Consider the following 25221-nt stretch of genomic DNA (forward strand, 5'->3'; position numbering starts at 1 on the left):
GGCCCGCCATGGCCTGACGTGTCCTGGGACGAGCCTCGCGACTCCCGCCCTGAGCCCACTCGGGGGTGCCCATGCTGGGTCCCCCGCGGTCCCCCCGGTCCCCCCCGGTCCCCTGCGCCCTGGGGCAGCCACCCAGCCCGGCCCTGAGGAGGCGCCACTGCGCCTGCGCGGCAGGTGGGGGGGCGGCGGGAGGCGGGGCCACGCGGGCCTGCGCAGGCGCGCGGCGCATGCGCGCTGGGGCCCCGCGCTGGGCTTGTCGTTGCAGCTTTAAGAGGTCTCGCGGCCTGGCGGGTACGACCCCCCCCCTGCCCCGAGGGAGCCGCCGGGCCCCCCCCGCCAGCCCCCGCCGGCCGCAGCACGGCGCGGCGCCGGCCTCGGCACCCCGCCGAGCCTCCCCCCGGCGCCCCCCGGAGGGGGGGGGGAAGGCTGAGAGGGAGTGACCCCCGGCCCCTCGCCCCGGGCTGGGATAGCTGAGGGGGGGGCGCAACATGGCGGAGGCCAAGGAGGAGGGGCCCGGCCCCCGCGCCAGGGTGAGTGGGGGGCGCGAGGGGAGGTCAAAGGGGAGGGGTCAGGGGGCGGGGTCAAAGCGGGAGGGGGCCACGGCCGGGAGCCGCCGGGGTGCGGCGTGCGAGGCGCCGCGGTCCCGCCGCTGTCCAGGGCCCTGACGGGGGAACCGGAGGGCCGGCAGCCGCCCCAGGCGCCGAGCGGCCGGGGCCGGCCTGCGGGGCCCCCTCCGGCCCGCGGACAGGCGGCCCCCGGGCGGTGTGTGGCCGCTGGCTGCGGGCCGGCGAGCGGTGCTGTCCCCGCTGGCCTCTGAGCCACGCTGCCTCGCGAGGTTCCTTTGGTTTTGCCTTAGATCCCCTTAAGGAGAGGGTCCAGGCATCGTTTTCATCGACGTCTTGGCATCCCTTGAATAATAAACTTACAGCTAACTAGGATCCATCGTCACCGTCTGTCTCCTTGTTTAAAACACAATGTTCTTGCTGCTCTGTTGAAATTGATTTCAGTTGTCCATGTCAAGCCATAGTGAGCCAAGATGGCAGTTCCATCCAGTTCTTAGGTACTCAGCTGCAACCATTGTGTGAGCACCGTTAGCTGTGCTAATCCTGAGGCTTGGCCTGTAAGTACACCGGGCATGCTCATCGACTTGAAGAAATTCTTCGTCTTTTAAACAAATGGAAGGTTCTTGGTGGCTCACGCCTTGTAGCCCATGAAGTGACTGAGGGAAAGTAACTTTTAAAATAGTGCTCAAAATAATCTTGCAACGAGTCACGTCCTCTTTCCTGCATGCATGTAACTTTTGATGAAAAGCTTTCTGATAGGAACGAGGTTAAGTCACATTTGAAGTTGTGTGGAAGGCTCCACAGTCTACACGACTCTGAGCTGTCCAGTTCCCTTTTCCCAAAGATGAAGAAGTTTTCCCATTCTCCCTCCTTGAGAAAGACAAAAACATGAGCTCAAGTTTTCCATTCCTTTGTATGAAAGAAGTTTAATTTGCTGCATTTATTTCAGGGAACATGAAACTTGTGATTGCGGTGAAACTAATTCTTGCTAAACAGAACAATTGACCTTCAGGATCTCATTGGAGGAGTTGCGCGGATGTTGTTTGTCTACTCTGCAGTTACAGAAATGAACATCATCACTGAATTGTGACCTGTGTCTTTCAGGCACTTGCGCTCATTTACGAGCAAACTCAAAGAATTTTGCAGAATTGCTCGCAACTATTACATAAATGTGTAAGTCTTGGGGATCGAGATTTTGGCTATCTGCAAGAAGTTTAAAGGGAAGTGTCTGCCTGTAAGACAATAACTTTACAAATTTTAAATTAAACTTCATTCCCAGTAATTGAAATGTTAGTGGACATAAGGAAATACTTTTACGCCATGAGAACAGTCAAGCATTGGAACAGGTTGCTCAGAGAGGTTGTGACCAGTGGTCTCTTCGTGCTCATTGCCTTCGTATGCTCAATTTATCTGTCAAGTTACTTGGTATTACCTACGAAAAAAAAGATGATTGCCTTTTTTCTTCTTAAGCTTGCCAATTATCTGCTAAGGAATAACAAAAACGTATCATCAAGTTGGTATCATCTTCATTGGTCTTGGGAAAAATAATTTCTCACTCGGTTGGCTAATCATCCGCTGGGCGGTAAGTCCAGAAATCTCCATCAGTTCTCGCTCCGCATGTCCCTGTACATTATGGAAAGGCTCTTGTGCTGTTGGCATTCACAACACTCTTCATTCTTGCAAAAGCAGAGAATTTGTTTGGAAAATTTAGGGATGATCCAGGAAAGTGGCAATTGCCCCAGGCAAGTTAGTTAGGAAAGAGAAAACACAACTTGCCAGTCTAGCCTGAAGGAAGATGCCTTCCTGGTCCCAAGTCTGACAGCGACGTTAATCTTAACTGTGCCAGGAAGGCTCCTCTCAGATTTTAAAATAAATAGTAGCACCAGCGTAATGCGTTGTACCAGACTGTAATCTTCGAAGTCTGAGAGGTGAATTTCCTCATCTCCTTTCCTCATCCCAAAACCAGTTTATGCATTGAGATGTTCTTGAGGAGCGGTGGGAGGAGTAAATCCTTCCTGGCTGGTGGAACCTCTGAAGAATGAGATTAGCATACCATAAATATGGCACACTTGTGTATCTTCCATCAAAGCCAGAATTATTGAGGTCTTGGAAAACGTGCATATCCCATTTCTCTTCCCCATAGTGGTCCATTTCCCGTTTGTGCTGGTTTTGGCTGGGATAGAGTTAACTTTTTTCATAGTAGCTAGTACGGGGCGGTGTTTTGGATTTGTGCTGAAAGAGGCGTTGATAACACAGGGATATTTAAGTTACTGCTGAGCAGCGCTTGCACAGCATCAAGGCCTTTTCTGCTCCCCACCCCGCCCCGGCAGTGATGGGCTGGGGGTGGCACGAGAAGCTGGGAGGGGACACAGCTGGGACGGTGACTCCAGCCGCCCAAAGGGATATTCGACATCATGCTCAGCATGTAAAGCTGGGGGAAGAAGGAGGAAGGGTGGTGATGTTCGGAGTTTCGGTGTTTGTCTTCCCAAGTGACTGTTAGGCGTGATGCAGCCCGGCTGCCCTGGGGATGGCTGAACCCCGGCCTGCCGCGGGGGGTAGTGAGTGCATTCCTTGTTTGGCTTTGCTTGTGCGCGCGGCTTTTGCTTTATTAAACTGCCTTCATCTCAACCCACGAGTTTTCTCACTTTTACCCTGCTGATAGGGCTGCGTGGCGCTTGGTTGCCAGCTGAGGTTAAACCACGACAGGCTGATTTAATAATGTCTTCAGAGAGGAACTTAGCAAGTGCTGATGCATTCAGAATTGCTCTTTTCAATATTAAAATCTTTTGCAAATATTGTTGCAGAAGCACATACAGTGAAACTGGCGTTTTGCAAAACCCGTTGATAAGCACTTGCCATCTTTCAGCTCAATCCACGGTAATGAGCAACAAACTAAAAAAGATTTTGCCAGTGTAAGACTGACATAGAAGTTTGTCTAATTTTGATTTTTAATAGTATCTGGAAAGTTCTTGTGGCAAAATTATTTAGAGAAGGTTAATTTCTGCCCAAAATCAAACTGTTGTATTTTCTAAGGAAAATATATCAATATATTTTACTTTTCATATTTACTAAATTATATCAATATGAACTTGAAAGATGTCTGCTTGTATGTTTGGTTTTTTTTTTTATTCAGTTTATCAAGATATTTGTGGCACTTCAACTTTAATTGGTAGGTAATATCACTGTCTTGAGCAGTTTATATTTTGAATAGAACGATCATTTATTTATGACAATACTCTGTCAACCCGTTGAATAGACAGGAGAATTTGGGGTGTACAGTGCTAACTACTGAAATTTGACACTTGGGCTCTTGGAAGTTGATTTGGTGTGGATGGGTGAACACCTGGGTGTCTACATCAAAAAAACAGCTGTTTGCAAAAGATTTTTAATTTTGCATGGCTTTAATTAAAAATTGAAGGAGGTAATCTCATTTAGAAAGTTTTGTTCCTGAACTACTTTTGAATGGTACAAAGACGATGAAAACATTTCTCTGCAAAGGGTTGTGCACCTCTCAAAGGATGCTTTGATGTCATAATCTTTGAATTCACCTTCTAAAAATAAGCATAATGGATCTCAGCCTTTTACATTAGGACTTTTCACATTGTATAAAATACAGAGAAGTTAAGTAAGCTCTTTATGGCCCTTTCAAGGCCCATTGCCTCATTAGGAGAGTGGAAATTAATTCTGAAACCACTCCCAATATTCTTGAAGAGGTTATCTCAACTTTTCTCTCATTTAATGACTGTTGGATCCCATCCTCCTTCGAGACATTGCAATTAACATTGGCCTTTCCCTAAACAAGTCTTGTAGCAAGCTTTATCTAGAGAATTTTCCTCAAGGTTTTCTGTCAATGACCGACTCTCCTCAGTTGATTTCCATCATCTGTTTTATAAGTGTTGTAACAGCGTAAAAGCAGTGCTCTTGTACCTCACTGCTGCTTTTGCTCATAGCACTTACTCTCTGCGATCATCTAAACTCTTCAAAATAAGGCTTCTCCAGCAGAGACTATTTCATCAAGGATATGTTAGCGGGATCATGTGCGCTCTCAGTGTCTATCATCTTAGCCTGTGTTCTGCCATATGTTCTTCAATAGACAAGAATTGTGTTTCCGCAGGGGCGAAAGAGGGAGATGGGTAGAGTACACCTGCAAGATTGGGTTTTTTAATTAGTTGTCCAGTGGAAACATAAAAAAGAGAGTGAGAAAGAGTCAATCTGGGAAAATAACTTGAGGATAAAATGAACTCTGTTATTGGAAGGGTCCAGCAGAGTGTTTCATGAATGCTGTAGGTGCGAGGCCGTGATAAACAAATCCTTGCATGTTGCTGATCCCAGGAGCGGTTACTTTATTTCTAGAAGCACGTACCAGGCTGAAGCAAAAGCCACACGACAGCTGAGTTTGGAAGAGATTGAAATCTGCTATCACGAGCTGCTCTTGAGCCGTGTCAGGAAAAGGGAGACCGATGTAAGTGTCGAGCAGGCTGCAGCTTGGTGCCAACCTCCTGATCTAGAGTAGATGGCCTGTATTGCCAGACCCTTTTCCTTTAGCTCTGACTCTCTGGAGGTGCTACTCTGAAATTTCAAGGGAAATGAAAAGTTTAAAGGACCGTAACTTTGCTTTACCCAACTTGTAGCAATCCAAAAATTAGGTGATATAATTCTGTCCTTTCTGTAAATACTGACTGAAGAATGATGGTAATGTATTTAGTTTGGGTTACCGTATTTGCTATCTGCTTTAGATATATCTCTTTAATTTTAAAAGTAGTTTGAAGTATTAAAGGGCTTACATACACATTAGATAATTTTAAAGTGTGTTGTTTCTGATACCTTTGAAGTTTTTAGTAAAAAACATGTGGTAATCGATCATCATTATAGCCAAAGTTTATTACACCAGATTTTTGGTAGCAAACCCCAAACTTAAATTTTACATTTGGTTCTTTTCTCTTTGGAGAGCTGGTCAAGATTCAGAGAAATATTTGAAGTCTTCTAAGAGCGTGGAGAAGTTTAGTCTCAAAAACCTGAGTCTTGGTCCTGAGCTAGCTAGGAACTTGGATGTGAGAGCCGTCAGGATTAGCACTTACTGAAGACCCAGTCTTTATGTCTTGGAGTTTTGCTGCCCACAGTGGTGGTCAGAAAGCACAAACTGCCCCGGAGGGTGGCACAGCAGAGCCCAAGCAGGGTGCGAGAATCCTGGGCCCTTCTGAGCCAGCAGACACTGCCAGGTTGCCTTTGTGTGTCCAGTCTGCTGTGCCTGCGCTCAAACCGTCTCTGCATGCTGTGTCGCGTTGTAGGTGAGAAAAACAGGACAAATAGTTGTGATAGCAGAGTCTTGGTTTTACTCTCTTAGCAGTGTAAACGAGAGTGTAGAAATAAATGTTTTCCGTTTGCAATCATTACGCTGTAAGCTGTACCCACAAAATAGCTCTTTAGTCTCGCCCAGGTTTTCTGGACTCTTTCTGCCATCAGTGGAAGAGATGGCAACATCTGAATGATCCTCTGCCCAGTCCCGGTGCAGGATGAGTTGCTGCCACAGAAATCTCTTCATTTCCATTGGAAAGAGAGGAAACCTCAATTGCTAGCCTAATAAACTAATTTTCAGTTGTCTAAATTTAGGTGAGAAGAACCTGAGACAGAATTAGCACAACTGTACAGAGTTATTCCTACAGCAGAAATTTTTGAGTACTTGTTCTCTTTTATTATTTTTTTTAATAACTTATTTGTGAAGTTTTTTGAATCTTGATATTTGTTAAAGCAGTCTAAAAAGGAAGTGGAAAGAGTTCATCTTCGTTAAATGATGCCGTTTGCTCAAGAAAGTCTTAATGAAATCCAGTTTAGTTACTGCAGACTATTAACAGGTCTTTGTTATCTTTAATATTGCCTGGTAGGAGTTGTTATAGTGCTCTATGAAAAAATTACACTTTTTTGTGGGTTTTGGCAAAATTTCTGCTATCCAGAAACTAACCAAATTGATTGGTTAAACATGTTTAAAGAAGGTTTCGTTGTGGGGAGGGTGCTTATACAAGGCCGGCTTCACCTCCATCGCTTCTTTGCAGGCAGAAGAATCAAGCAGCCGCGGCCGCTGTTCGTACTGTCTTGCTGTGATAGTTTGTGTCCTTGAAGGCGTTTTGTGCAGATGGTCTTGTTTGTCCGTGTACCAGGGCAGGTCTCGAGCGCTCCGTGAAGCAATCACAGGAGCTTCCCTGGGAGCTCTGATCACACAGTACTAGTGGTTTTCTGCCTGTTTTTACAGGTGTTCGGGCATGTCATTCTGAAGAGCTGTGGATACTTGTAATGCTATCTGCAAAGAAGGTGGAACATCCAAATAAGGTGCCTTCATAGGAAAAGAAAAAGTAGAAGCCAACCAGGGCTACAAATGGGACAGGAATTGTAGCCACCTGAAAGAGAGAAATACCAGTTTTTATAAGAGGAGAGCAGAAAGTCATAGAACTGTACAGGATTGTTGGAACACGCAAAAAGGAAGCCTGAGTTAGGAAAGTATTTTGAAGAATAAAGTAGAACATTTGATTGCTTTTGTCTCTTTAAGGACAGAAATACTGAAATGTAGAGACCTGAATATACATACAGGCTCTCCAGTTTTCACCACCAATTGTTGTTGTTGGCACCAAACTCTCACGAGAAGGGAAAAGACTTGCAGTACCTAATGGTAGATGAGATGATTCACCAGTGTGGGCCTATTAACGTATAAACCCTTCTGTGAAGGAGGGCTGATAATCCCCGCTGTGTTTACCAACAAGCAGAAGGTGCTACATTTGTGAATTTTCCCGGTTTGCCTGCAAAGCCATCTTGTGGGCTTCTTATTTGAGGACAGATTATGGCGAAAAGCAGACAATTTAGGTTTTATACATGTTTCACTTTCTTTAAAGATTAAGTTACAGAGGGTTGGGATTTTCTTCCTCCTATTAGTAACACAACTAGGAGCAAGCAACTACTAACATGGTTAATTATCCTCTTGGGGGAGAGATTGAGTAGAGGCACCTTTCTGAGGTTGTAGTGCTGGTTCTCCACCCCAGATTGTTACCCTCGTTGCTTCTTAGCTGTATTGTAGGGACTGGCATTCCCTTAAAAGACGCGGTGATGGCCCTCTCTTAATGAGCGTCTCAGCTTCTAAGTTAAATGGAATTAAGGGGATTGTGTGCTTTGCAGAACATAATCTTCTAAATAGCTGTACTTTTGAAAGCTTTGGCCAAAAGTATACGTTTGTAATCTGGGAAATGCCGTCTTTTTTGTGGGCTGTTAAAATATGTAACTGAACTGAAATTTTTGGTTTGGAGTACTTGGTGAGTGTCACAGCAGAAACATACATTGTTATGGTATGGACCCTGCTCTGATTTTGGTGGGGTTTACATCCATGTAACTTCAGTTTAGTTTTTCTGACATATGCTGTGAGAAATAGGAATTATCTTTATTTCATGTCACTTAGAGATTTAGTGTAACCAAAATCCCAGCGTCAACAGTTGTTTGTAGTGACTTAACCAGCAGCAGGAAAGCTCCGTGCGTAGCTGGGGGTGAGGTTTGAGGGGAGAAGTTCTTTGGTTTTGTAAGAAAGCCTTTATTGTGGATGTCTTGGTTTGTTTGGTATGTGTTTTGTGTCTGTGTTTCTTAATTTGCAAAGCCCACACGTCTAGCAGGCTTCAGACCAGCACATCAGACTCTGGTGAATCCATTGCAAGGTGAATCCTTCCCCCGTGGGGCTGTGTCCTTCTCAAACCCATGTTTGTGGGCAGATGGCAGAAGGGCTCGGATACCCCTCTGCTTTTTGTAGTTATAGGTTAAAACCACTGATCGTTCAGAAAAAGTAAGGCACGCTGTAACTTTCTGTGTGTTTGACAGACTCGGCTACTTGGGCCCGCGTAGGTTGGTAACAGCATGAGCTTGTGTGTGTGTGTTTGAGGGATATGGAAACCATAATGTCAACAGGGGCTTTGTTTGGAATTGGCCTGTGAATATTCAGAAAACTCAGGAATGTCAGAAGAACCTGGGGACAGAAAGGGGCGACGAACTTACACGCTGAACTGCTCCCCCATGATTTCTGGTGAATCATCCAAAATTCTGAAAATGCACAAATGAAATGGCAGCAGCAGGTACCTGAACCTTCTTTCCTGAAACTTAAAAATTGAGGATGCATAAGTGAGTGAGATGCAAGGTAAAGCCATCTTTCTTGAACAGGAAGATGAGGAGCCACAAGAAACTGAAAAATGCCCGCCTTTGTCTTTTTACATGTACAGGCGATTGTTTGGGATTTGCCTTTAAAAATAGCATCCATTTAATTACCCTTAGACTGGAATAGTGATTAAAAAGAATCTTTTGAAATCTTGAGCATGGCTGAGCTGCCCTCAAGGACACATCTCGCAGTGTCTGCCCAGCTGGGCTCTCCCTCTCCTCACACTCCAAACGTGTCGTCACCTACCAAGAGCAAGGCGGGGGTTTGTGGACTGTCTGTCTGTCCGTCCGTCCATCTGGCGTGGCTGTCTGTCGGTCCATCCATCGGTCCGGCCTGGAGCTGGGGTGGCTGTCCATCCGTCGGTCCAGCTGTCAGTCCGGCACAGAGCTGAGACAGCTGTTGGTCTGGCCTGGAGCCAGGGTGGCTGTCCGTCTGTCGGTCTGGCCTGGAGCTGGGGCGGCTGTCCGGCTGTTGGTCCATCCGTCAGTCCAGCCCAGAGCCGGGGTGGCTGGCTGTCGGTCCATCCACGGTCCATCCCAGAGCCGGGCAGCTGTCCGTCTGTCCGTGACTCCGGTGTGTCTGTGGGTCCGTGGGTCCGGCCCAGAGCCGGGACGGCTGTCGGTCCATCCGTGGGTCCGGTGTGGCTGTGGCTCCAGCCCGGAGCTGGGGCAGCTGTCTGTCTGTCCATCCGTGGGTCCAGCCCGGAGCTGGGGTGGCTGTTGGTCCGTCCATGGGTCCGGTGTGGCTGTGTGTCTGTGGGTCCAGCCCGGAGCTGGGGCAGCTGGCTGTCTGTCCATCCGTGGGTCCAGCCCGGAGCTGGGGCAGCTGGCTGTCTGTCCATCCGTGGGTTCGGCCTGGAGCCGAGGCGGCTGCGTGCGTGTCCGTGGGTCCGTCCCGGCTGCGTGCGTGTCCGTGGGTCCGTCCCGGCTGTGTGCGTGTCCGTGGGTCCGTCCCGGCTGTGTGCGTGTCCGTGGGTCCAGCCTGGCTGTGTGCGTGTCCGTGGGTCCGGCCCGGAGCCGGGGCGGCTAGGGGGCTCTGCAGGCCCGTCACCACGCGCCGAGCTCTATGGCTCGCCTGACCCCGCCGGATTCTCTTCCTGCCGCAGCCGATCTGTTCCTGTAGCAGGTACCTGCAGCCGCTGGCTCTTTGTTACCCTCTGCTCTTCCCTCCCGAGGTGCCGCCAAGGTACGCAGCGCCGGGTGCGGGGGCCTGGGGGGAGGCCGCCCCGGGAGGACCCCCTGCTTCATTCTGCCGCCGCGGCGGAGCTTCCCCCGGCAGAGGTGCAGCGCGGCCGCCTGCGTCCCTTCAGGGATGTGTAAAAGGTCAGGGGATGCTTCCTCAGCTCACAATTTAAATCACTTCTTTTTCTTTTCTTTTCTTTTTTTTTTTTTTTTAAATGGTGTCTTCCTTATCAGTTCCATGAATTCTGAAGTGGGGGGTTACGCGGTGTATATACGCTGAAACTGTACAGACAACAAATTGAAAATCATCTCTGACTATTTTTAATTGCAGTTTTCTTAACATCTGCTTCCTGTCTGCAGTTTGCTTATGGATGCGGTAAAACCTAGCATCAAATTTCAAAAGGCTTGCTAGAAAGATACCTGCCTGTATATGTAAAGTCGTTATATTGTCTTGTTTATTTTTTAAAAGAAATTCCCTATTTTGCGTATGAAACAAGATTGTAGTCGTAGGCAGCTTTTCTTTTTATATTGCACAAAAAATAATCTATTATTTGTTTGATTTATGGAAGCTATGGCAACTTTGAATGTTGTTAAAGTATGGAACAGGTTTTTAGTTATTTCAAATTAGCGCAGTGTATTAAAGTGTAAACAGTGTCTTCTGTCACCCACTCCAAGCAAAGACGGGTTAGTGCTGAGGATGTAACGCTGTTTCCCTAGAATCTAATATACAATTGTAAAATAAAAAAAAAAAGACACACCTGGTGGAATTTTTTTTTTTTATAAAAGCAGTACTGTCTTTATGTAAAGTGTAGTTAATTTAAAGCAAACCACATTGCTTCCAGGGATGCCTAATTGTTTTGTCACCATTTCTGCATTCTTGTTTCATTTATTTTTTATTACAACCGGAGTAGGCAGCACGTTGCTTTGTGTACAATGCTAGCTCGTGAGACAGAGTCGCTGAGAAAGATACGTCCTAAAACATTTAATTTTGCTAATATCAAACTTAAACTGTTCTGTCCTAAACTCTTAGGGAATGCTCACTACTTAAAAGCACTAAGTATCATTAAGCTATTCTTTGGCAACAAATATTTGCCAAAGTGATTGCATGAAGGTGGTTTAAAATATGATATTCTTGAGTTTTGTTTTACGGCGGCGGGTGCGTTTTGAGGACTGTGTTGAGGAGTTGAAGCCCAGAGTATTTTAATAGGAAACCTTCAGTTCTTGATACTTTCCATTCTGTTGTTATCGGGGATGTTGAGGTGCCTCTTCTTAGATCTGTCCAAAATGACCCATGGGAAATGCCATCTGGTGAATCAGTTTCATGTTTGCCTCTAGAGTACTTTTGCTCCATTTTAATCACCAAATCTTAAAAAATCTGAGCAGAAGAAATGAGGGGAGTTAAGGGTGATGACGACTAAGCAAAGGAGGAAGTGTAAGGACTGCTGAGAGAGGGAATTGCTTTGCAGAAACGTAGTAGAATAATATAGAAATAGTAAGTTGGGCATTATTACTTATGTTTCTGTGTAATACACCACCATAATCCAGTGGAAGCCAATTTATATGACTGATTAAGGTGATACATTTTAATGTAACTATTGCTATACAGCATTTCCTCCTGAGATGGCATTAAACAAGACTGTGATAGGACTCAGGAAGGGAATATAAGTGTATATAATTGACAGAATACCCCACACTAATTCAGGGAAAAAAAAGTGTATGAGCCCTCATTTCAGGACCTAGTCCAGTTATAGACTGTTGTGGAATGAATAATTTATTGGGGAGAGATATATATATATATATGTATGTTTGTGTGTATGTAGATACACATGTACACAAACACTTCCCTTCCCTCTCTTTGGATTTACTCCATGTGGGAGTTCTGATGCTGTTCAGGATCAGAAACTAGAGGTGCCTTAGGTAAGACTGCTGGTATTATCAGATGCCAGAAGTTCCTGTTCTATAAATATTTCCAATGGAAGCTTTTGACCACAGGACACAGATCATCCTTTGTGTCCTAAAACTTTTTAAAGGCAGAAAATGTTCAATGTGGCCTCTTATTTTGGTAGCCTCACAAAAGAAAGAGAAAAGAAAGAAAATAGGGTTTGTTTTTCCTAGGATGACCTTGGTTTTGGGAAGTGTTTTGGTTTCCTTCCAGGTACATTGCAAATATTTTCCAACTTGGGGAAAATATTTATGGTAGTCCCTAACGCACTCCTGCAGGCGACCCCTTGTGCTGACTTGCGTGTTATTTCTTTGAATGAAACAGTTAAGAGAGGCCCAGACTGCAAAATGTCTTTTTTTTTTTTTTCTGATAACAGCATTTATGGTTTTGTCACCTATTATTAAAAGATTCGTTATCACTAGAGGAGGGGGAATACCGAGGGTCTGGATGTATAAGGTGACCAGAATTGTGGTAGAACCTAGAATACTTTCCTACAGTATTTCCTACTCTGGATCTCAGAAGAGTCAAAGAACTGCTTTGATATAAAGCTGCTTTGAGAAAAGGATGATCTAATGCTTCATCTCAACAGAAAACTTCTCTCACCCTGCCAGCAAACTGTCTGAGGCTTTTTTGGAGAAGAAAGAGCATTACTGATAGGAAGCAAGAGAAGGATCAAGGAAGGTCAGCGTAGAGAAAAGGACCTAGGCTATCGGGTTTGCTTCCCGAGGCTTCGGACTCTGATATTGTTGTCAAATGGCAACAAATTCCTTTTTCTCTTCTTCTATAAAAACAGTACACCTCCTTGTCCTCAGCATCTGATACTGGCGCTAAGTATATCCAATGTCTACGGGAATAATTTCACAGTAGTCTAAACTTAGCTGACTGCAAGTGGACTTCTAGATCAGCATTAAACTTGCATCTGTGGAGACCCTCCTAGAATCATTAGAGCAGTAACAGAACTCAGGCCTTGCAAACCTTCCTGAAAGGTGTTTCCTTACTGTTTTTCCTCTAGATAATTACACTGAATAGACTTGCGTCAGCCTTGGGGGAGAGTGTAACATTTTTTTTCGTTGGGCTCCGTGTTTCACTTCTCCAGCCTCAAGTGTCTGCTCAGAGAAGCTGGAAAGTTTTGGTGCAGCATCAAATTGTCTTGGTATTCCCAGTGCTGTACAGGTCCTCGCTATTCCGTGTGTGTGTAATTAAGCTGAAGGAGCTAGCTTCTCTTTGTAGACCTGCAAGTGAGATTGGAAAGAAACTGATGGACTCTTTGCCGTTAGATGAATCCTGTAGCAATACGTTGTCATCCTTTCCCGGAGCTGGCTGCTACCAAACTGATAGTTTCCCATCACAGTCCTGTGGAATATCCGATTTATCAAGTAAATGACTTGGGTTAAATGAAATTAGAGATCATCCCTTTGCTATCAAATCCCATTACTTTCCTTAAGATGGCTTAAGAATTGAAGTGTGAGGGGGATCTACCAGAAAAGAAAGCGTGGAGCTAGAGATGCAGAGAAAGGAGAAATGACTGAAATGAATTGCCGTTATCTTTTAGGCAGAAAGGAAGGATGCTAATGAGTTGGACATCCTAAAGAAAACTTTAATTGTGCTGAGTATGCGTACTTCTCCAAGACAGCATTTAAGCATGCCATCAACTGTAATGTCTGTCAGAGAATGTGTAAAGTAAACAGATGTTTGGTAGAGCACTCGGAGTCATCGTCGGGTGCTTCTTTGGTTACGCTCCTACTGACGCTTACGGTCTCGGTACTGGTAGGAAGTAAAGCATTGAATGTCACTGTTCCTGGAAAGGGAACATTCCCTGTTAGAGAAATGAAACCTTTGGATCTGTGCAGCCTGCATCAGTGGAAGCTGTATATACTTCTGTTTTCCCATTTATAACAATCAGAGGAAATGAAGGCTTGTAGAGCGTCAAAGAGGGCAGAATCTATGATCCTGGCCCTGTAAAAGTTTCTCATGTAGAAGTGAAAATTTTGACATTCCCTCCCCTCCCCTCCTCCACCTTCTCTGGGAAGCAGCGCTAATTCTAAATTTTCATGGTGTGCTTTTTCTACCTAGTTCTGAGCTTGTTAGGGTAAATGTGACTTCTCAGTAATGTTACAGTCTTAGTTCGCAGAACTTTGCTTGGGGCAAGAAAGGAAGGAGGAGGAATTGTGATCCTTCTGGTTGGTGTTGGTTTTGATCAGATACTTTTTAGAAAAGTGCATGGCAGCTGACCAAGATAATGATATAGTGCTTTCCTTTTTACAGTTTGAAGATAAATCTGATGCGGTATTTGATATTACAGAAAAATGTAAGTATTTTTATTTATTTATATAAGGCCATAATTTCACAAAACGTTTCCTAGAAGTATCATTGCTGCTGAAAAAGACTGTCTTGCCCTTCTGGCCCTTGCTGCTCGTTCCCTCCCTGTCTTGCCTTCTCAACAAGTGTTACAAATGAGATGAAGTTAATGTTTCTTCTTTGTTTGGTTAGTTTTACTCAGTTCAGCTTCTGCTTCACTGTGTGGTGAATGGGACAGAACTGTTTCTTATGTCAGCAATGTTTTATCAATAACGTTGGCCCAAGAAGGCTTAGAGTATTCAAGGAATTGCAGCATCAGGCAGATTAGCAAAGGACACTTACACTCGTCCTTTGTTATACATAAAGTTGGTGAATTTTCTGACTGTGATGGTTTTTTTTCTCCCTAGGTGGTGAAATTCTGGATGCAGAAATGTCTGAGGACGCTGACCACAACTTAACGCCTGCCCTCGACAGCATATCTTACGGAATACAGAATCGAACAGGGTCTGAAAACTCGCTGCTGGATGATGATGATGATGATTATTTTCTGAACTCTGGGGATCTTGCAGGCATACCTGTTGTTGGGAGTGACAATGAAGATGATCAAAATTTCACTCCAAAAGACACTCTTTCTTCAGCGATTCATGATGAAGACCATCTGGAAGAGGGCAAGAGAGTTACGGAACACGAATTGGACAGTGAAAAGGAAATTCAGATTCAGAATGCAATCCAAAAGGATCTCACTTCACCATTTGAGCAGGGCCCTGTATTTAAATCAATTCGAAAAGATTTTAGCATAACGAGAGATAATGGCAAAGAGACTTTTTCAGCAAAGGACAAGAATAGAGAAGGACATTTTCAAGAACGTGAAAAACGGTTGGAAAAAATGCCTAAAGATATGGATTCTAGATTGAAAAGCAGTTTTCTTGACAAAGCAGGTAACTGTTGCCATCGTAGACCTGGCTACCCAACAAAGAGGAAGAAAGAGCTAGACAGAAATGAGCAACAGGGATAATTATTAAAAACTTCATCTTGTTGAAGAGAATATGCCTAGCTGCATGCAGGAAAGCATTTTCTAAAGAGCCCTGACATAGGATGAACCCTGTATTAGGACTAGGATTTGCCAAAGGGCCTGGCAGCATTGGCGGGGGTCTCGTCCTCCGCAGCTCGTTTCAAAGCCTCAACACATCCTTTGCTGTTGTGGTTTGCTAAACCAAGCTGGGTGACAATTCAGGCTTCCTTTTGTTTTTTCTCACTGGTTTTTTTATATACTTTGGAACTCCTTAAACTAAAAGATGACGAAGTTTAGGTTAATGGCCAGGAAAGATTTTTTTGAGCAAAGTTCTTCATTAATGTACTCGTATTTAAAGCAGTATGCATTTGATAGTGGTGTCACAGAAAGGCTTGCTAATAGTGTCCGCAGGAAGCAAGCCAGAGAGTAACTTGAGATCTGCTTTTCCTGGGAGACTGCTCTCCTTCTCCCTCAGATACTTGTGTCTTGGACTTTGTCCAGCCAACATAGAGAGAGCCAAAGATGCCTGTAATCCCTTTCTCGTTTGAGGGAGCCTGACAGTCACCAGTAGTCTTGCTGCCCACACGCTTGCTTTTGACTTCCCAAGCTCTGAAAGTTACAGTAGAACAGTGAATGAGGGAGTTACGAATAACCAGGCTGAAGCATGAATTGAATTTTAGCCAGAAGATTGTATGGAGAAAGAGTTGGCCCACAAGTGGGAGCCTCCTGGCTACTTCTTCAGATTCACAGCTTACAATTCTGATATTTAAACTTGGTATGTTTAGTAACAGTGTCCTAAAATCAGTGCTGCCAGGTTGCACAAAGGACAGAGAAGCAATACAGATGTTTTTAAAATAACAAAGAGTTAAAGGTGTCTCTCTACTTTTACCTTCAGGTAGAAATCAAGTGAGGAATAATTCTGTGCAAAAAAACGTATTTCAGAAAATTGTAAATGCCCACGGTTATAAGATTGTGGCTGAAAGCTCTGCAGCCTCAGGTAGAGTAGTCAGTAATTGAAACTGCAATAGTAAATGCTCATAGGCAGCATCCAGTATCCAGGCAAATCCAGAATTTTGAAAAGATACATGCTAAAAAAGCATAATCTACTATTTCCTGAGAAGGGGGGAAAAGGCAAAAGACCAGAACAGCAAAGAAAAGAATGAAAGTTGTTGCTCTGAAAAATGTTTTCTGATTTAAATGTCGAAACACGAGATAGTTCCACACTGGGGTGTGGAAAATTCCGAATGAATAATTCACCTCAGAATTCACAACCATTTTTCTGGAATGGGAAAATAATGACCCGTTAGAATAATAAAACCATGTCAATGCTCTTTAAGGATTACCGTCTTATTTGCAGGGAGGAGAAAGGGAGTAGTTTAATACTTCTGAGGTGCCGTCAGACTATGGGGTTGGGGGTCAGTATGAGACTCTAGATAGTTTTAAAGGAAATGCGTTGGAATCTGTATTCATGTATATTTAATGTATATGTTTTCCTCAGTTCATAATCAAGTAGAAGAAACATTACGGACGCAGTTAGCGCCACAAACTCCAGAAACTAACTTCAGGGTAAGCTATAGATCTTTCAAACACTTTTGCAAGTGCAGCAATATACTGGAATAATTCGAAATACTTATTTTGTATTTGAGTGTAAATTTGAGTATCAAGAAAGCTGATCTTCTGACTCTTAGACATCTTTGCTACTTAAACAGTGCATATAACTTTGTAAAATTTTGCTGACCCTCTCTTTGGATTGAGGATTCTTTTGCTAGCCACTTTCATGTTCAGCATGGTCTGACTGACTGGTGAGCCGAAGCTAGACCTGGATGCGTCCATCTGACCTGCTGCCTTTTTTCCAGCCGAGACAGGGAAGAGCTGTATCAACAGGAGACACTGCCCAAACAGCCGAATCCCCCCACTGACAACCAACTTAGAGAGAGCTGGGTGGCTTCTGCTTTGTCCAGAGGAGTGACGAGGATTGGGGGTGGGATGACAGAGGGTGCTGCAGGGAGACAGAGGCAGCAGCTGCTGCCCATCATTTCTCCCACCTTCCAGTGGCAGGACCCATTTCTCTTGGTCTGCAACAGAAACTCCCCTTGGCAGCAGCCCAGCTCCTCGTGGCAGATGCAGGAGGGTGAATTCTTTTTCATATTATTGTTTCAGGAGTCTAGCTACCTATTTTCTAGTAAGGAATCTATTGGACAAGAGCTGGGGAATTCCTTTGCACCAAATATTAGAATTAAGGAGGAGCCTTTGGATGACGAATATGATAAAGCTATGGCCCCACAGCAGGGACTATTAGACAAAATTAAAGATGAACCTGATAATTCCGAGGTAAGTTTCCCATTGCATTTCTCATTTTGGTCTGACAGCTGACCGCATAAGCTGGACGTAAATTCAGCAATTTATTTGGTTTGTTGACCGAAATTTAACTTGAAGAACATAGTTTAGTAGAAGGGTTTTTCCCTCGTATACTACCATGAAACCCAAACCCCCAGTTTTTTGATTTCATGTTACCATGTCGCTGAAAATGTTTTGCTTATCAGTTAGAGACAAAGCAAAGTGCTGTAAAACTTTCATCGTTAAATCTGTGGCAATACAGACGCTTTATCTCAACTCGGTCTCACTGGGAGAGAAAATGTAAATCATGTTTTACTGAATACTTTGTGAGCAGTCATAGTTAGAGATGTGTAGTTGAAACAGTGCTGTTGCTGCTGCTTCCCTCTTAAACGTTATCTTTGCGAGTAGTTTGTTGTTTGTTCTTGTTTTAAATTAACACTCAGAGATCTTAGCAAAATATTTAAATATGTACACGTCAGTGAAGTCAATTTTAGCATGTGTTTAAGTGACTTTCTCATTTGAGACTGACATTTTTTATGACAACGCAGGTAAAAGTTCAGTAATTGCAAAATGGAGAAAGTCTGACCTATGGATTGAGCGGTGCTGGGACAAGGATTGCTGAGCTCTAACCGCTCTCTTTGCCACTGGTTTGCCGTGTGACACCAGGGACACGATCTGTGCTGCAATTCCTGTCTCCTCACTGCTAATATTTGGGTTACATGCCAAACTTTACATGCAGTTAAAGGTGTGCAGAGCTTCCCAAGGTGATTCATCCCACGTGCGTCGGCACCAGAGTGCTGGTGTTCGGTGCAGGCAGTAGTTTTTGTGGCATCGTTCTGTGTACCCTGCTGGACCATACCTTCTCTCTGGGCCTGTCTTCCCAACATTTTTTCTTATTTTCCCATTATACTCTTGGCTTAATAAAATAAAGAAGTAAGCTAAGTATTTGAAGCTATTCAGATTTCACTGCCCTTCTGATTTGTTCAGTGTCCGTGAGATTGTTTTCGTTTTCCCTTGAGCATTATAATGTCAAGCCATGTGTAGATTAGTTAAATCTGTCTATTTTGTCCTCCCAAGATGGCATCTGCTGTGGGGGTTTGTTTGGAATGAAATGCAAGATGTCTGTGGCTATCAAAGATCATATTGATAAGTAAAAGTGAAGACTTGAAGAATTTAAATATCAAATATCGTATTCTTCATAATATTAATTCCTGGAGTAAAATCCTGTAATTATCAACTTTGCCTGATACTGGAAAAGTATGAGAAATGATGAAGGTTCATTTTATTTTGCTTTAGATTGGAACTAATGTGGTGGGTTTTTATTTTTTTCATGCATCCTGAAAGATAAGAGCATTTCTTGCTGTAACCGATAGTGGGGGCTGAAGGTTCTTGGCTTTCAACACTGTTGCGCTGCTGTGGAACTATGCTTGATCACGCACAGTTGATGTCAGGATTTGCCTCCGTTTCTCTTACTTGTTTTGACGAAGGATAAAACTGAAGTTAAAATGCTTAAAAAACTGTATTTCTGCAAGTAGCTAGTTTTTAAATGGTAATATTGAAAAAAAAAAAATGGTGCTTTAAACCCCATCATCACACCATGCTCGTACACAGCTTAAAAGCTTCTCTTACTTGAGTGTGATGGTTCACACAATGAAGGAATACCATTCATTGCCTGTTCTCCTGGGAAACCCATTCAGAACTAATTTGGTTGTCTTAGTATAGAAACTTGTAATTTTCCCGCAAGAGTAAGAGAAGCGTTAAGTTTAAGCGTGTATTTTGTGGATGTTAGTGTGTGATTTTAGGAGGTGGCTTGAGGTGAGGCAGCAGTTCACTGCCCCTGAGAAGCGAGAGCTTAATTTTGCGTAGTGATTTTGAGTTGGCTCACCTTGCAGCCAGACAGCAACTGTGAATTTAGCTCAGTCATAACATGACATCATGCCCTCGCTGCTCTCAAATGACTGTAAGTAGGTTAAATCTTATCTCTGTAGTTCCAAGAGATTATGCTTTTCAGCCTATTAAGATTTACATGTAGAGTGTTACAATCTGCTTTATGGTTCAGGTTTCTAGGGAGAGCACGGGCAGAAAGCATGGTGTCAAAGTATGAATAGCTGCTGTGGAGGACGCTAGTAATTGGTAGTACGTCAGCTATTCCGCAAGCGACTGTCTGTAGGGATTTTCTCATCCTGTAGAAAACGTGAGGTTATTCCCTTCTCAGGAAAGCCGGTCTGAGCAGGGACTGGGATGGTCTGGCTGTAGTGGTGCCAGCTTTGATCTGCTGTGAAGCTTCACCTTACGCTCCTCCAAGGTCCTTAGCTCATGGTTAAGTACAGAACGCTTCCCACTGTCTAGGTCCCAGTTCTATTTCATTACTATCATCTACGAATGTGAAGACAAAGCTTGTTTCACAGACTAGGGGCAAGGACTGCAAAGCACTTCTGGCTGGAGCGTTGGTGTGAATGGAAAGCGGAGATTTCTCCTAAGCTTTGGATGAATTCTGAGGTGTCTTGGAGTACAGCTGGAAAGGGGAATGTACCAGGCGGCCACACTTTTCCATTTCTACGTGACACTCGTGGTTGTAGTTTGCTGTGAACCTCTGAGCAGGTTCTGTGCGTGGTGCTCATGCAGCAACATCATCTATAAGCTGGCCCTTGGAGCGGGCGTAGGAGACCCATTGGTGTCTTCCTGCACCTTAAGATTCAATACAGCATTATGAAAGAATGGAAATCATGTCACCTGTTATTACATGTGTGTATTTGTTCTCCTTTTCCTTTCCCTTTGTTTTAGGAGTACGGCCAACAGCCAAAATCTCAGGAAGGGGAGCTGAAAATCAGTGCTGTATTTTCAGTCAGTGGCAGTCCTCTTGGTAAGAAATAGGCAAGACTAACTTTATTTAAATCTGTAAAATATATCACCTTTGCAAATAGTCTTGCAGTTATTCTGCATTTTTGTTTGCTGTGTCCAACCCCAGAAGGAAAAAAGAACTAGTTTGTTTTAGAGACAATGAAATTCAGAGATTGAAAAATAACTGTATTTTTGAGGTGTAGGAAAATTGAATGTGAAAGGGATGTTAAAAGCGCACTCTCAGTCTTAAGAGTAGTTGAAACAATCTACTATGCAGAAAACCAGCACAGGGCCTGTGTTTGTGGAGAGTTCATCTGCTATTTAAGTCTCCCTTAGACCCTGACAACCCAAATGAAGTCAGAAGCTTTGTGCTTGCCCCCTGCACACAAGTGAATTATGTGTAATACATACATAACAGTTACTCTATGTTTTCTCTGTGGTTTTTTTTAGCTCCACAGCTGTCATCAGGTTTCCAGCCTGCTGTGGCATCCTCTGGCATGAGTAAAATGCTTCCTTCGGTTCCAAGCACAGCTGTTCGGGTTTCCTGTTCTGGCTGTAAAAAAATCCTGCAGAAGGGGCAAACTGCGTACCAGAGGAAAGGCTCGACCCAGCTCTTCTGCTCCACACTGTGCCTCACTGGATACACCGTCCCAGCTCCTCGCCCACCAGCTTCTACCAAGAAAACCTGCTCAAGCTGCTCAAAGTAGGACCGTGTTTTAATTTGTTCTAGTAATAATTGATATTCAAACAGATAATGGAAGGCTTCAGTTCTCTTTTTACACAAAATGCTGTTTCTGCCACTTCTGTTATGCTTCCCTTAGAAAAATCGTGGCCGATACCGTTATTGTTAATTGGTCTGTCTGTTTTCGGTTCCAATTCGTTAGTTGGATTTTACACACACATAGGTTTAAAACCTCTTGTTGTGAAGTGTGCATCTTCTCTTTTTTTAATTTAAATGAGCTCTATTTGAAAAGGTACGACGCTTTCCTGCCATGTTAAAATGTCATTGCACTATCAAAATCACTAACAAAAGTACGTTTAAAAATATATTTTATGTATTATTCCTTCGAGATGAAAATAGGTTTACCAAATCCCTAAAATGAAATAAATACATGGGTAAATTAATGTATTTGAGGCAGGATATTTCCTTAGATTCTAAAAAAATTCTAAAAAAGGCCTGAACCTTCAGTTCCGAAAACACTTTAATTATTAACATTTTGTGTTCATTTGTATTAGCTCCAAATTAACAAAAGGAGACCTTTGTGGCTGACTCTTTAAGATGTCATATTACTATACCAATAACTTGAGGCAAATAAATAACTTTGCAGACTGATGGTGCTACAGTCTGTTTATAGAGGAGAATTATTCATACATGTTATTTTTAGTTATGAAAGTTACTTTGCAAAAGAAATGCTGCTTTCTTCATCATTTCTTCAACAACAAATTTATTACTTTAGGTTTTGCAAGGTCAGCTGAACTTAAACTCAAGACTTCAATTAATTAGTCTTTTCACTGGCTGTCTCAGTGTGAAAAGGCCTTGTAATAAAGTTTAGTAGTCGTGGCTGTTACTTGGTTTTGTTCTGTTGAAAAATGGTTTGCCTCTGACACGACAAGTGAGCAGGAGGCATCCTTCCAACCAAGAAAATGATATAAAAATTTCCTCCTAGCTTTTTGACTTAAGGGCTTTGAAACTTTTCTGTGCACAACTGTTTCAAAAGAGAGAAGAGATGAGGAGAAAGTTCAGTTTGCTAAATCCAGCAACAAATAAACATAATTATAGATGGGAGATAAGAGGGGGAAAGTTACAATACTGCTCCATTTCAGACCATTTTGGACTGAACTACATGGCGAATAGAAATTGTGACCTTTCGTTTTTCCCTACGCCGTTATGATTGGTATTTTCTCTGTTAAAGGGAATTACTCCACATATCCTGCTTTCTAATTTTTATTTGTTTTTAGTAAAGACTCTGCAAAACAGTTATCTTTTCCCAGTTCCTTTTGAAAAGATTTAGTGATACAGCTCAATGTATTTATTGATCACTCCTAAGTCCATGTACTAAATGTTTCACAAAATATCTATTTGAGAATTGTACTTCTTACCTATTTTCCTAATAGGAAAAAAAAAAAATCAAGTCAGGTACTTAGATCAGCAAAAAGAAAAGCTTTAAATGAAATGAATCCACCCTCTTCTAGAGAATGTTTAGTCTGCAGAAAAAGAGAGGACAGTGACTTGACGTGAAACCAACCTTAATTCTTTGTCTCTGTTTGTTTGTTTTTCTTTTTTCCATAGAGACATTCTAAATCCAAAGGATGTAATCACTGCCCAGTTTGACAATACAAACTCCAGTAAGGATTTCTGCAGCCAGTCTTGTCTTTCTACGTATGAACTGAAAAGGAAACCTGTTGTTACTATTCATACTAACAGCATTTCGACCAAGTGCAGCATGTGCCAGAAGAATGCCGTGGTAATTGCAAAGTTCTTTGTCATTTGAATTTCCTTTAGATCAGGGCAACGTGCTATCTCAGAGAAGAACAAACATATCCTTTCTATTCTCGTTATGCATTCTTTCTTTTCTTCCAGATTAGGCATGAAGTGAATTACCAGAACGTTGTACACAAGCTCTGCAGCGACGCCTGCTTCTCCAAGTTCCGCTCGGCCAACAACTTGACCATGAACTGCTGCGAGAACTGCGGAGGCTACTGCTACAGCGGCTCTGGCCAGTGTCACATGCTTCAGATAGAGGGACAGTCCAAAAAGTTCTGCAGTTCGTCATGTGTGACAGCGTACAAGCAGGTATATTTTGACAGAATATTAAAAAGAAGTGCTCGATTAGATTTTGGGTGTTTTAAGAAACACCCAATTTTTTGGCTGATTATTTCAGTTATTGTCTTGGTCTAAGATAACTCCTTTTGCCCAAACATGTTGCTCTGCTTCCCTTACCACTGAACCAGATTATCCCGGCGTGAGAGGAGACGCAGAAGGACCACTCAGCAGCAGCAGACTCTGACTTTTTTTAGCTTTTGAGATGCTCTCTCTGTTTGAGTATTCTCTATTAGGTTGTGGCATTTGAATTAAGTGGAGAGGAAAAGTAATAATTAGTTGATAATTTGGATTATAATTTTTAAATGTTTAATATTTAAATTTTGATTATAATGGAGCCTCTTAAAGAGCTGAGCAGTTGAGAGAACCTTAATTTATTATAATAGCTCAATTATTTTTGACTGACTTATTTTAATGCAATTACTTTAGGAAAAATTGCCCTCTGATAAGACAGTGTAACTTCGTTTTGTGACTTGACTCTGCTGCCCCATTATTCAGGCCGCTTAGGCCAAGAAAGGCCTAATGGATTAAAAAAAAATCTGGTGAAAGTATTTCATCCAGAAAATTACCTACATTAGTTGTCCTCTGAAACAAATCTGGAAATTAAATTAAATAATCTGGAAAGGAGGGGGATTTCATGCTGCTTTTGCATCTCTCAGGAAAAGCTCATATATGTTAGTCTTCCCGAAAATACAGTACATTCAAAGCTTATAAGTGTTACCTATTTTTTATTGATTTTTAAAAAACATTCAGCTCAATTGTCAGATCCATTCTGATAGTTTCTGGGGTTTTGTGGGTGAGAGAGTAACCTTCTCCTCTCTGTTTTTTTTCTCATGTGTTAAATGGGAATATTGCTTATATGTGTAGCTGATGGATTAACAATCATAAGCAAAATGTTGCTTCTCAGCAAAAAAGTTGAAGTTGTCTGATACAAGGCGCTTGATCCTGAAGTTGTCTGATACAAGGCGCTTGATCCTGAAGTTGTCTGATACAAGGTGCTTGATCCGTGCTACTACAACACGTAGTGTGGTTGGCACCCTGGCAGCCCAGGCACATTCCAAACCGCTCTGCAAAGGCAGCGCTTACCCCGAATCAGAGGCAGCCCAGGTGTGAATCCAGCAAGCATACCGGAGACCTCCACTAAGGGTATCTGCATCGTAAATAATACAGCTGTAAAATATGTGCCGTGTTAAGTGCACTGACAGACGCTTTTATACACGTTTTATATGCTAGTGATTCATTTCCAGGTTAATAAAAATACTAAGGTTCAAATGAATGACGGATTTCCATGTTTCCACAGAAGTCAGCTAAAATTACACCTTGCACACTGTGTAAATCTTTGAGGTCCTCAGCGGAGATGATAGAGAGCACGAGTAACTTGGGAAAAACTGAACTGTTTTGCTCTGTTAACTGCTTGTCAGCGTACAGAGTAAAAATGGTTACTTCTGCAGGTAAGTTCATCCTTTTACTTCTTTAGAAGCATAATTTCACGTAGCTGATACCCAGACATAATTTGTCTTGAGCGTTAAGGCTGATATTCTTTTTGGGGGGGGTGGGAAGTGGCTTCTTTCTTTTCAATGGAGGTGCTGAGGTGGGAACTTGAGGGCTTCCCACCATAGATAAACGTTAACAGTGACAGTACAGCCATTTCAGCTTTGTTTTTAGAGAGCTTAAATACGACAATTAACCTTAATCTGTTTTCTGCTCTTGCAAGTGCAGCTGGTGGGTTTCCCAGCTAGACAAATCCACTTCTGTGGACATGTGCCATGCCACCGCCGTGACTGTCCCGCCCCTGTCCTCCAGGGCGACTGGCTTATTTACCTCTGCCTAATGTTGCACTGAGCCAGGCAAATGTAGTCTCCGCTATTTTTCTTGTAAAATAGAAGAATGCTTACTGACATCCTTGGGATACTGGGAGATTAATTAAAGGATCTGGCAAGCAACGGGCACCGCAGCTGCGGTGTCTGCTTCTGAATCTGTAGAAACTTCATCTTGGGTTTCTGTGTGTACCTTGGCTTGTCATTCAGATTCTCTGGTTTTATATGCA

At 43.2% G+C, this 25221-nt stretch overlaps 1 protein-coding gene across 7 annotated transcripts in view; it reads left to right on the forward strand.

The window, feature by feature from the left end:
* Window positions 1-222: 222 nt before the first annotated feature.
* The window catches only part of ZMYM4 (zinc finger MYM-type containing 4), a 49134-nt gene continuing 24135 nt past the window's right edge, over window positions 223-25221 (forward strand). For 2 of the 7 annotated variants that reach the window (XM_063356146.1, XM_063356145.1), the window contains exons 1-10: window positions 223-530; window positions 14131-14173; window positions 14571-15101; window positions 16674-16741; window positions 17336-17506; window positions 20297-20375; window positions 20804-21056; window positions 22644-22818; window positions 22935-23147; window positions 24475-24625. In XM_063356146.1, coding sequence (XP_063212216.1) covers window positions 489-530; window positions 14131-14173; window positions 14571-15101; window positions 16674-16741; window positions 17336-17506; window positions 20297-20375; window positions 20804-21056; window positions 22644-22818; window positions 22935-23147; window positions 24475-24625 — 1726 coding nt within the window. In that variant the 5' untranslated portion in view covers window positions 223-488. Of the gene's footprint in view, window positions 531-1512; window positions 1737-14130; window positions 14174-14570; window positions 15102-16673; window positions 16742-17335; window positions 17507-20296; window positions 20376-20803; window positions 21057-22643; window positions 22819-22934; window positions 23148-24474; window positions 24626-25221 lie in introns of all 7 variants that reach the window. The other 5 variants (XM_063356142.1, XM_063356139.1, XM_063356141.1 and 2 more) reach the window with 5 other exon arrangements.

This window comes from Chroicocephalus ridibundus, chromosome 19 (genome assembly GCF_963924245.1).
Source record: "Chroicocephalus ridibundus chromosome 19, bChrRid1.1, whole genome shotgun sequence".
NCBI lineage: Eukaryota > Metazoa > Chordata > Aves > Charadriiformes > Laridae > Chroicocephalus > Chroicocephalus ridibundus.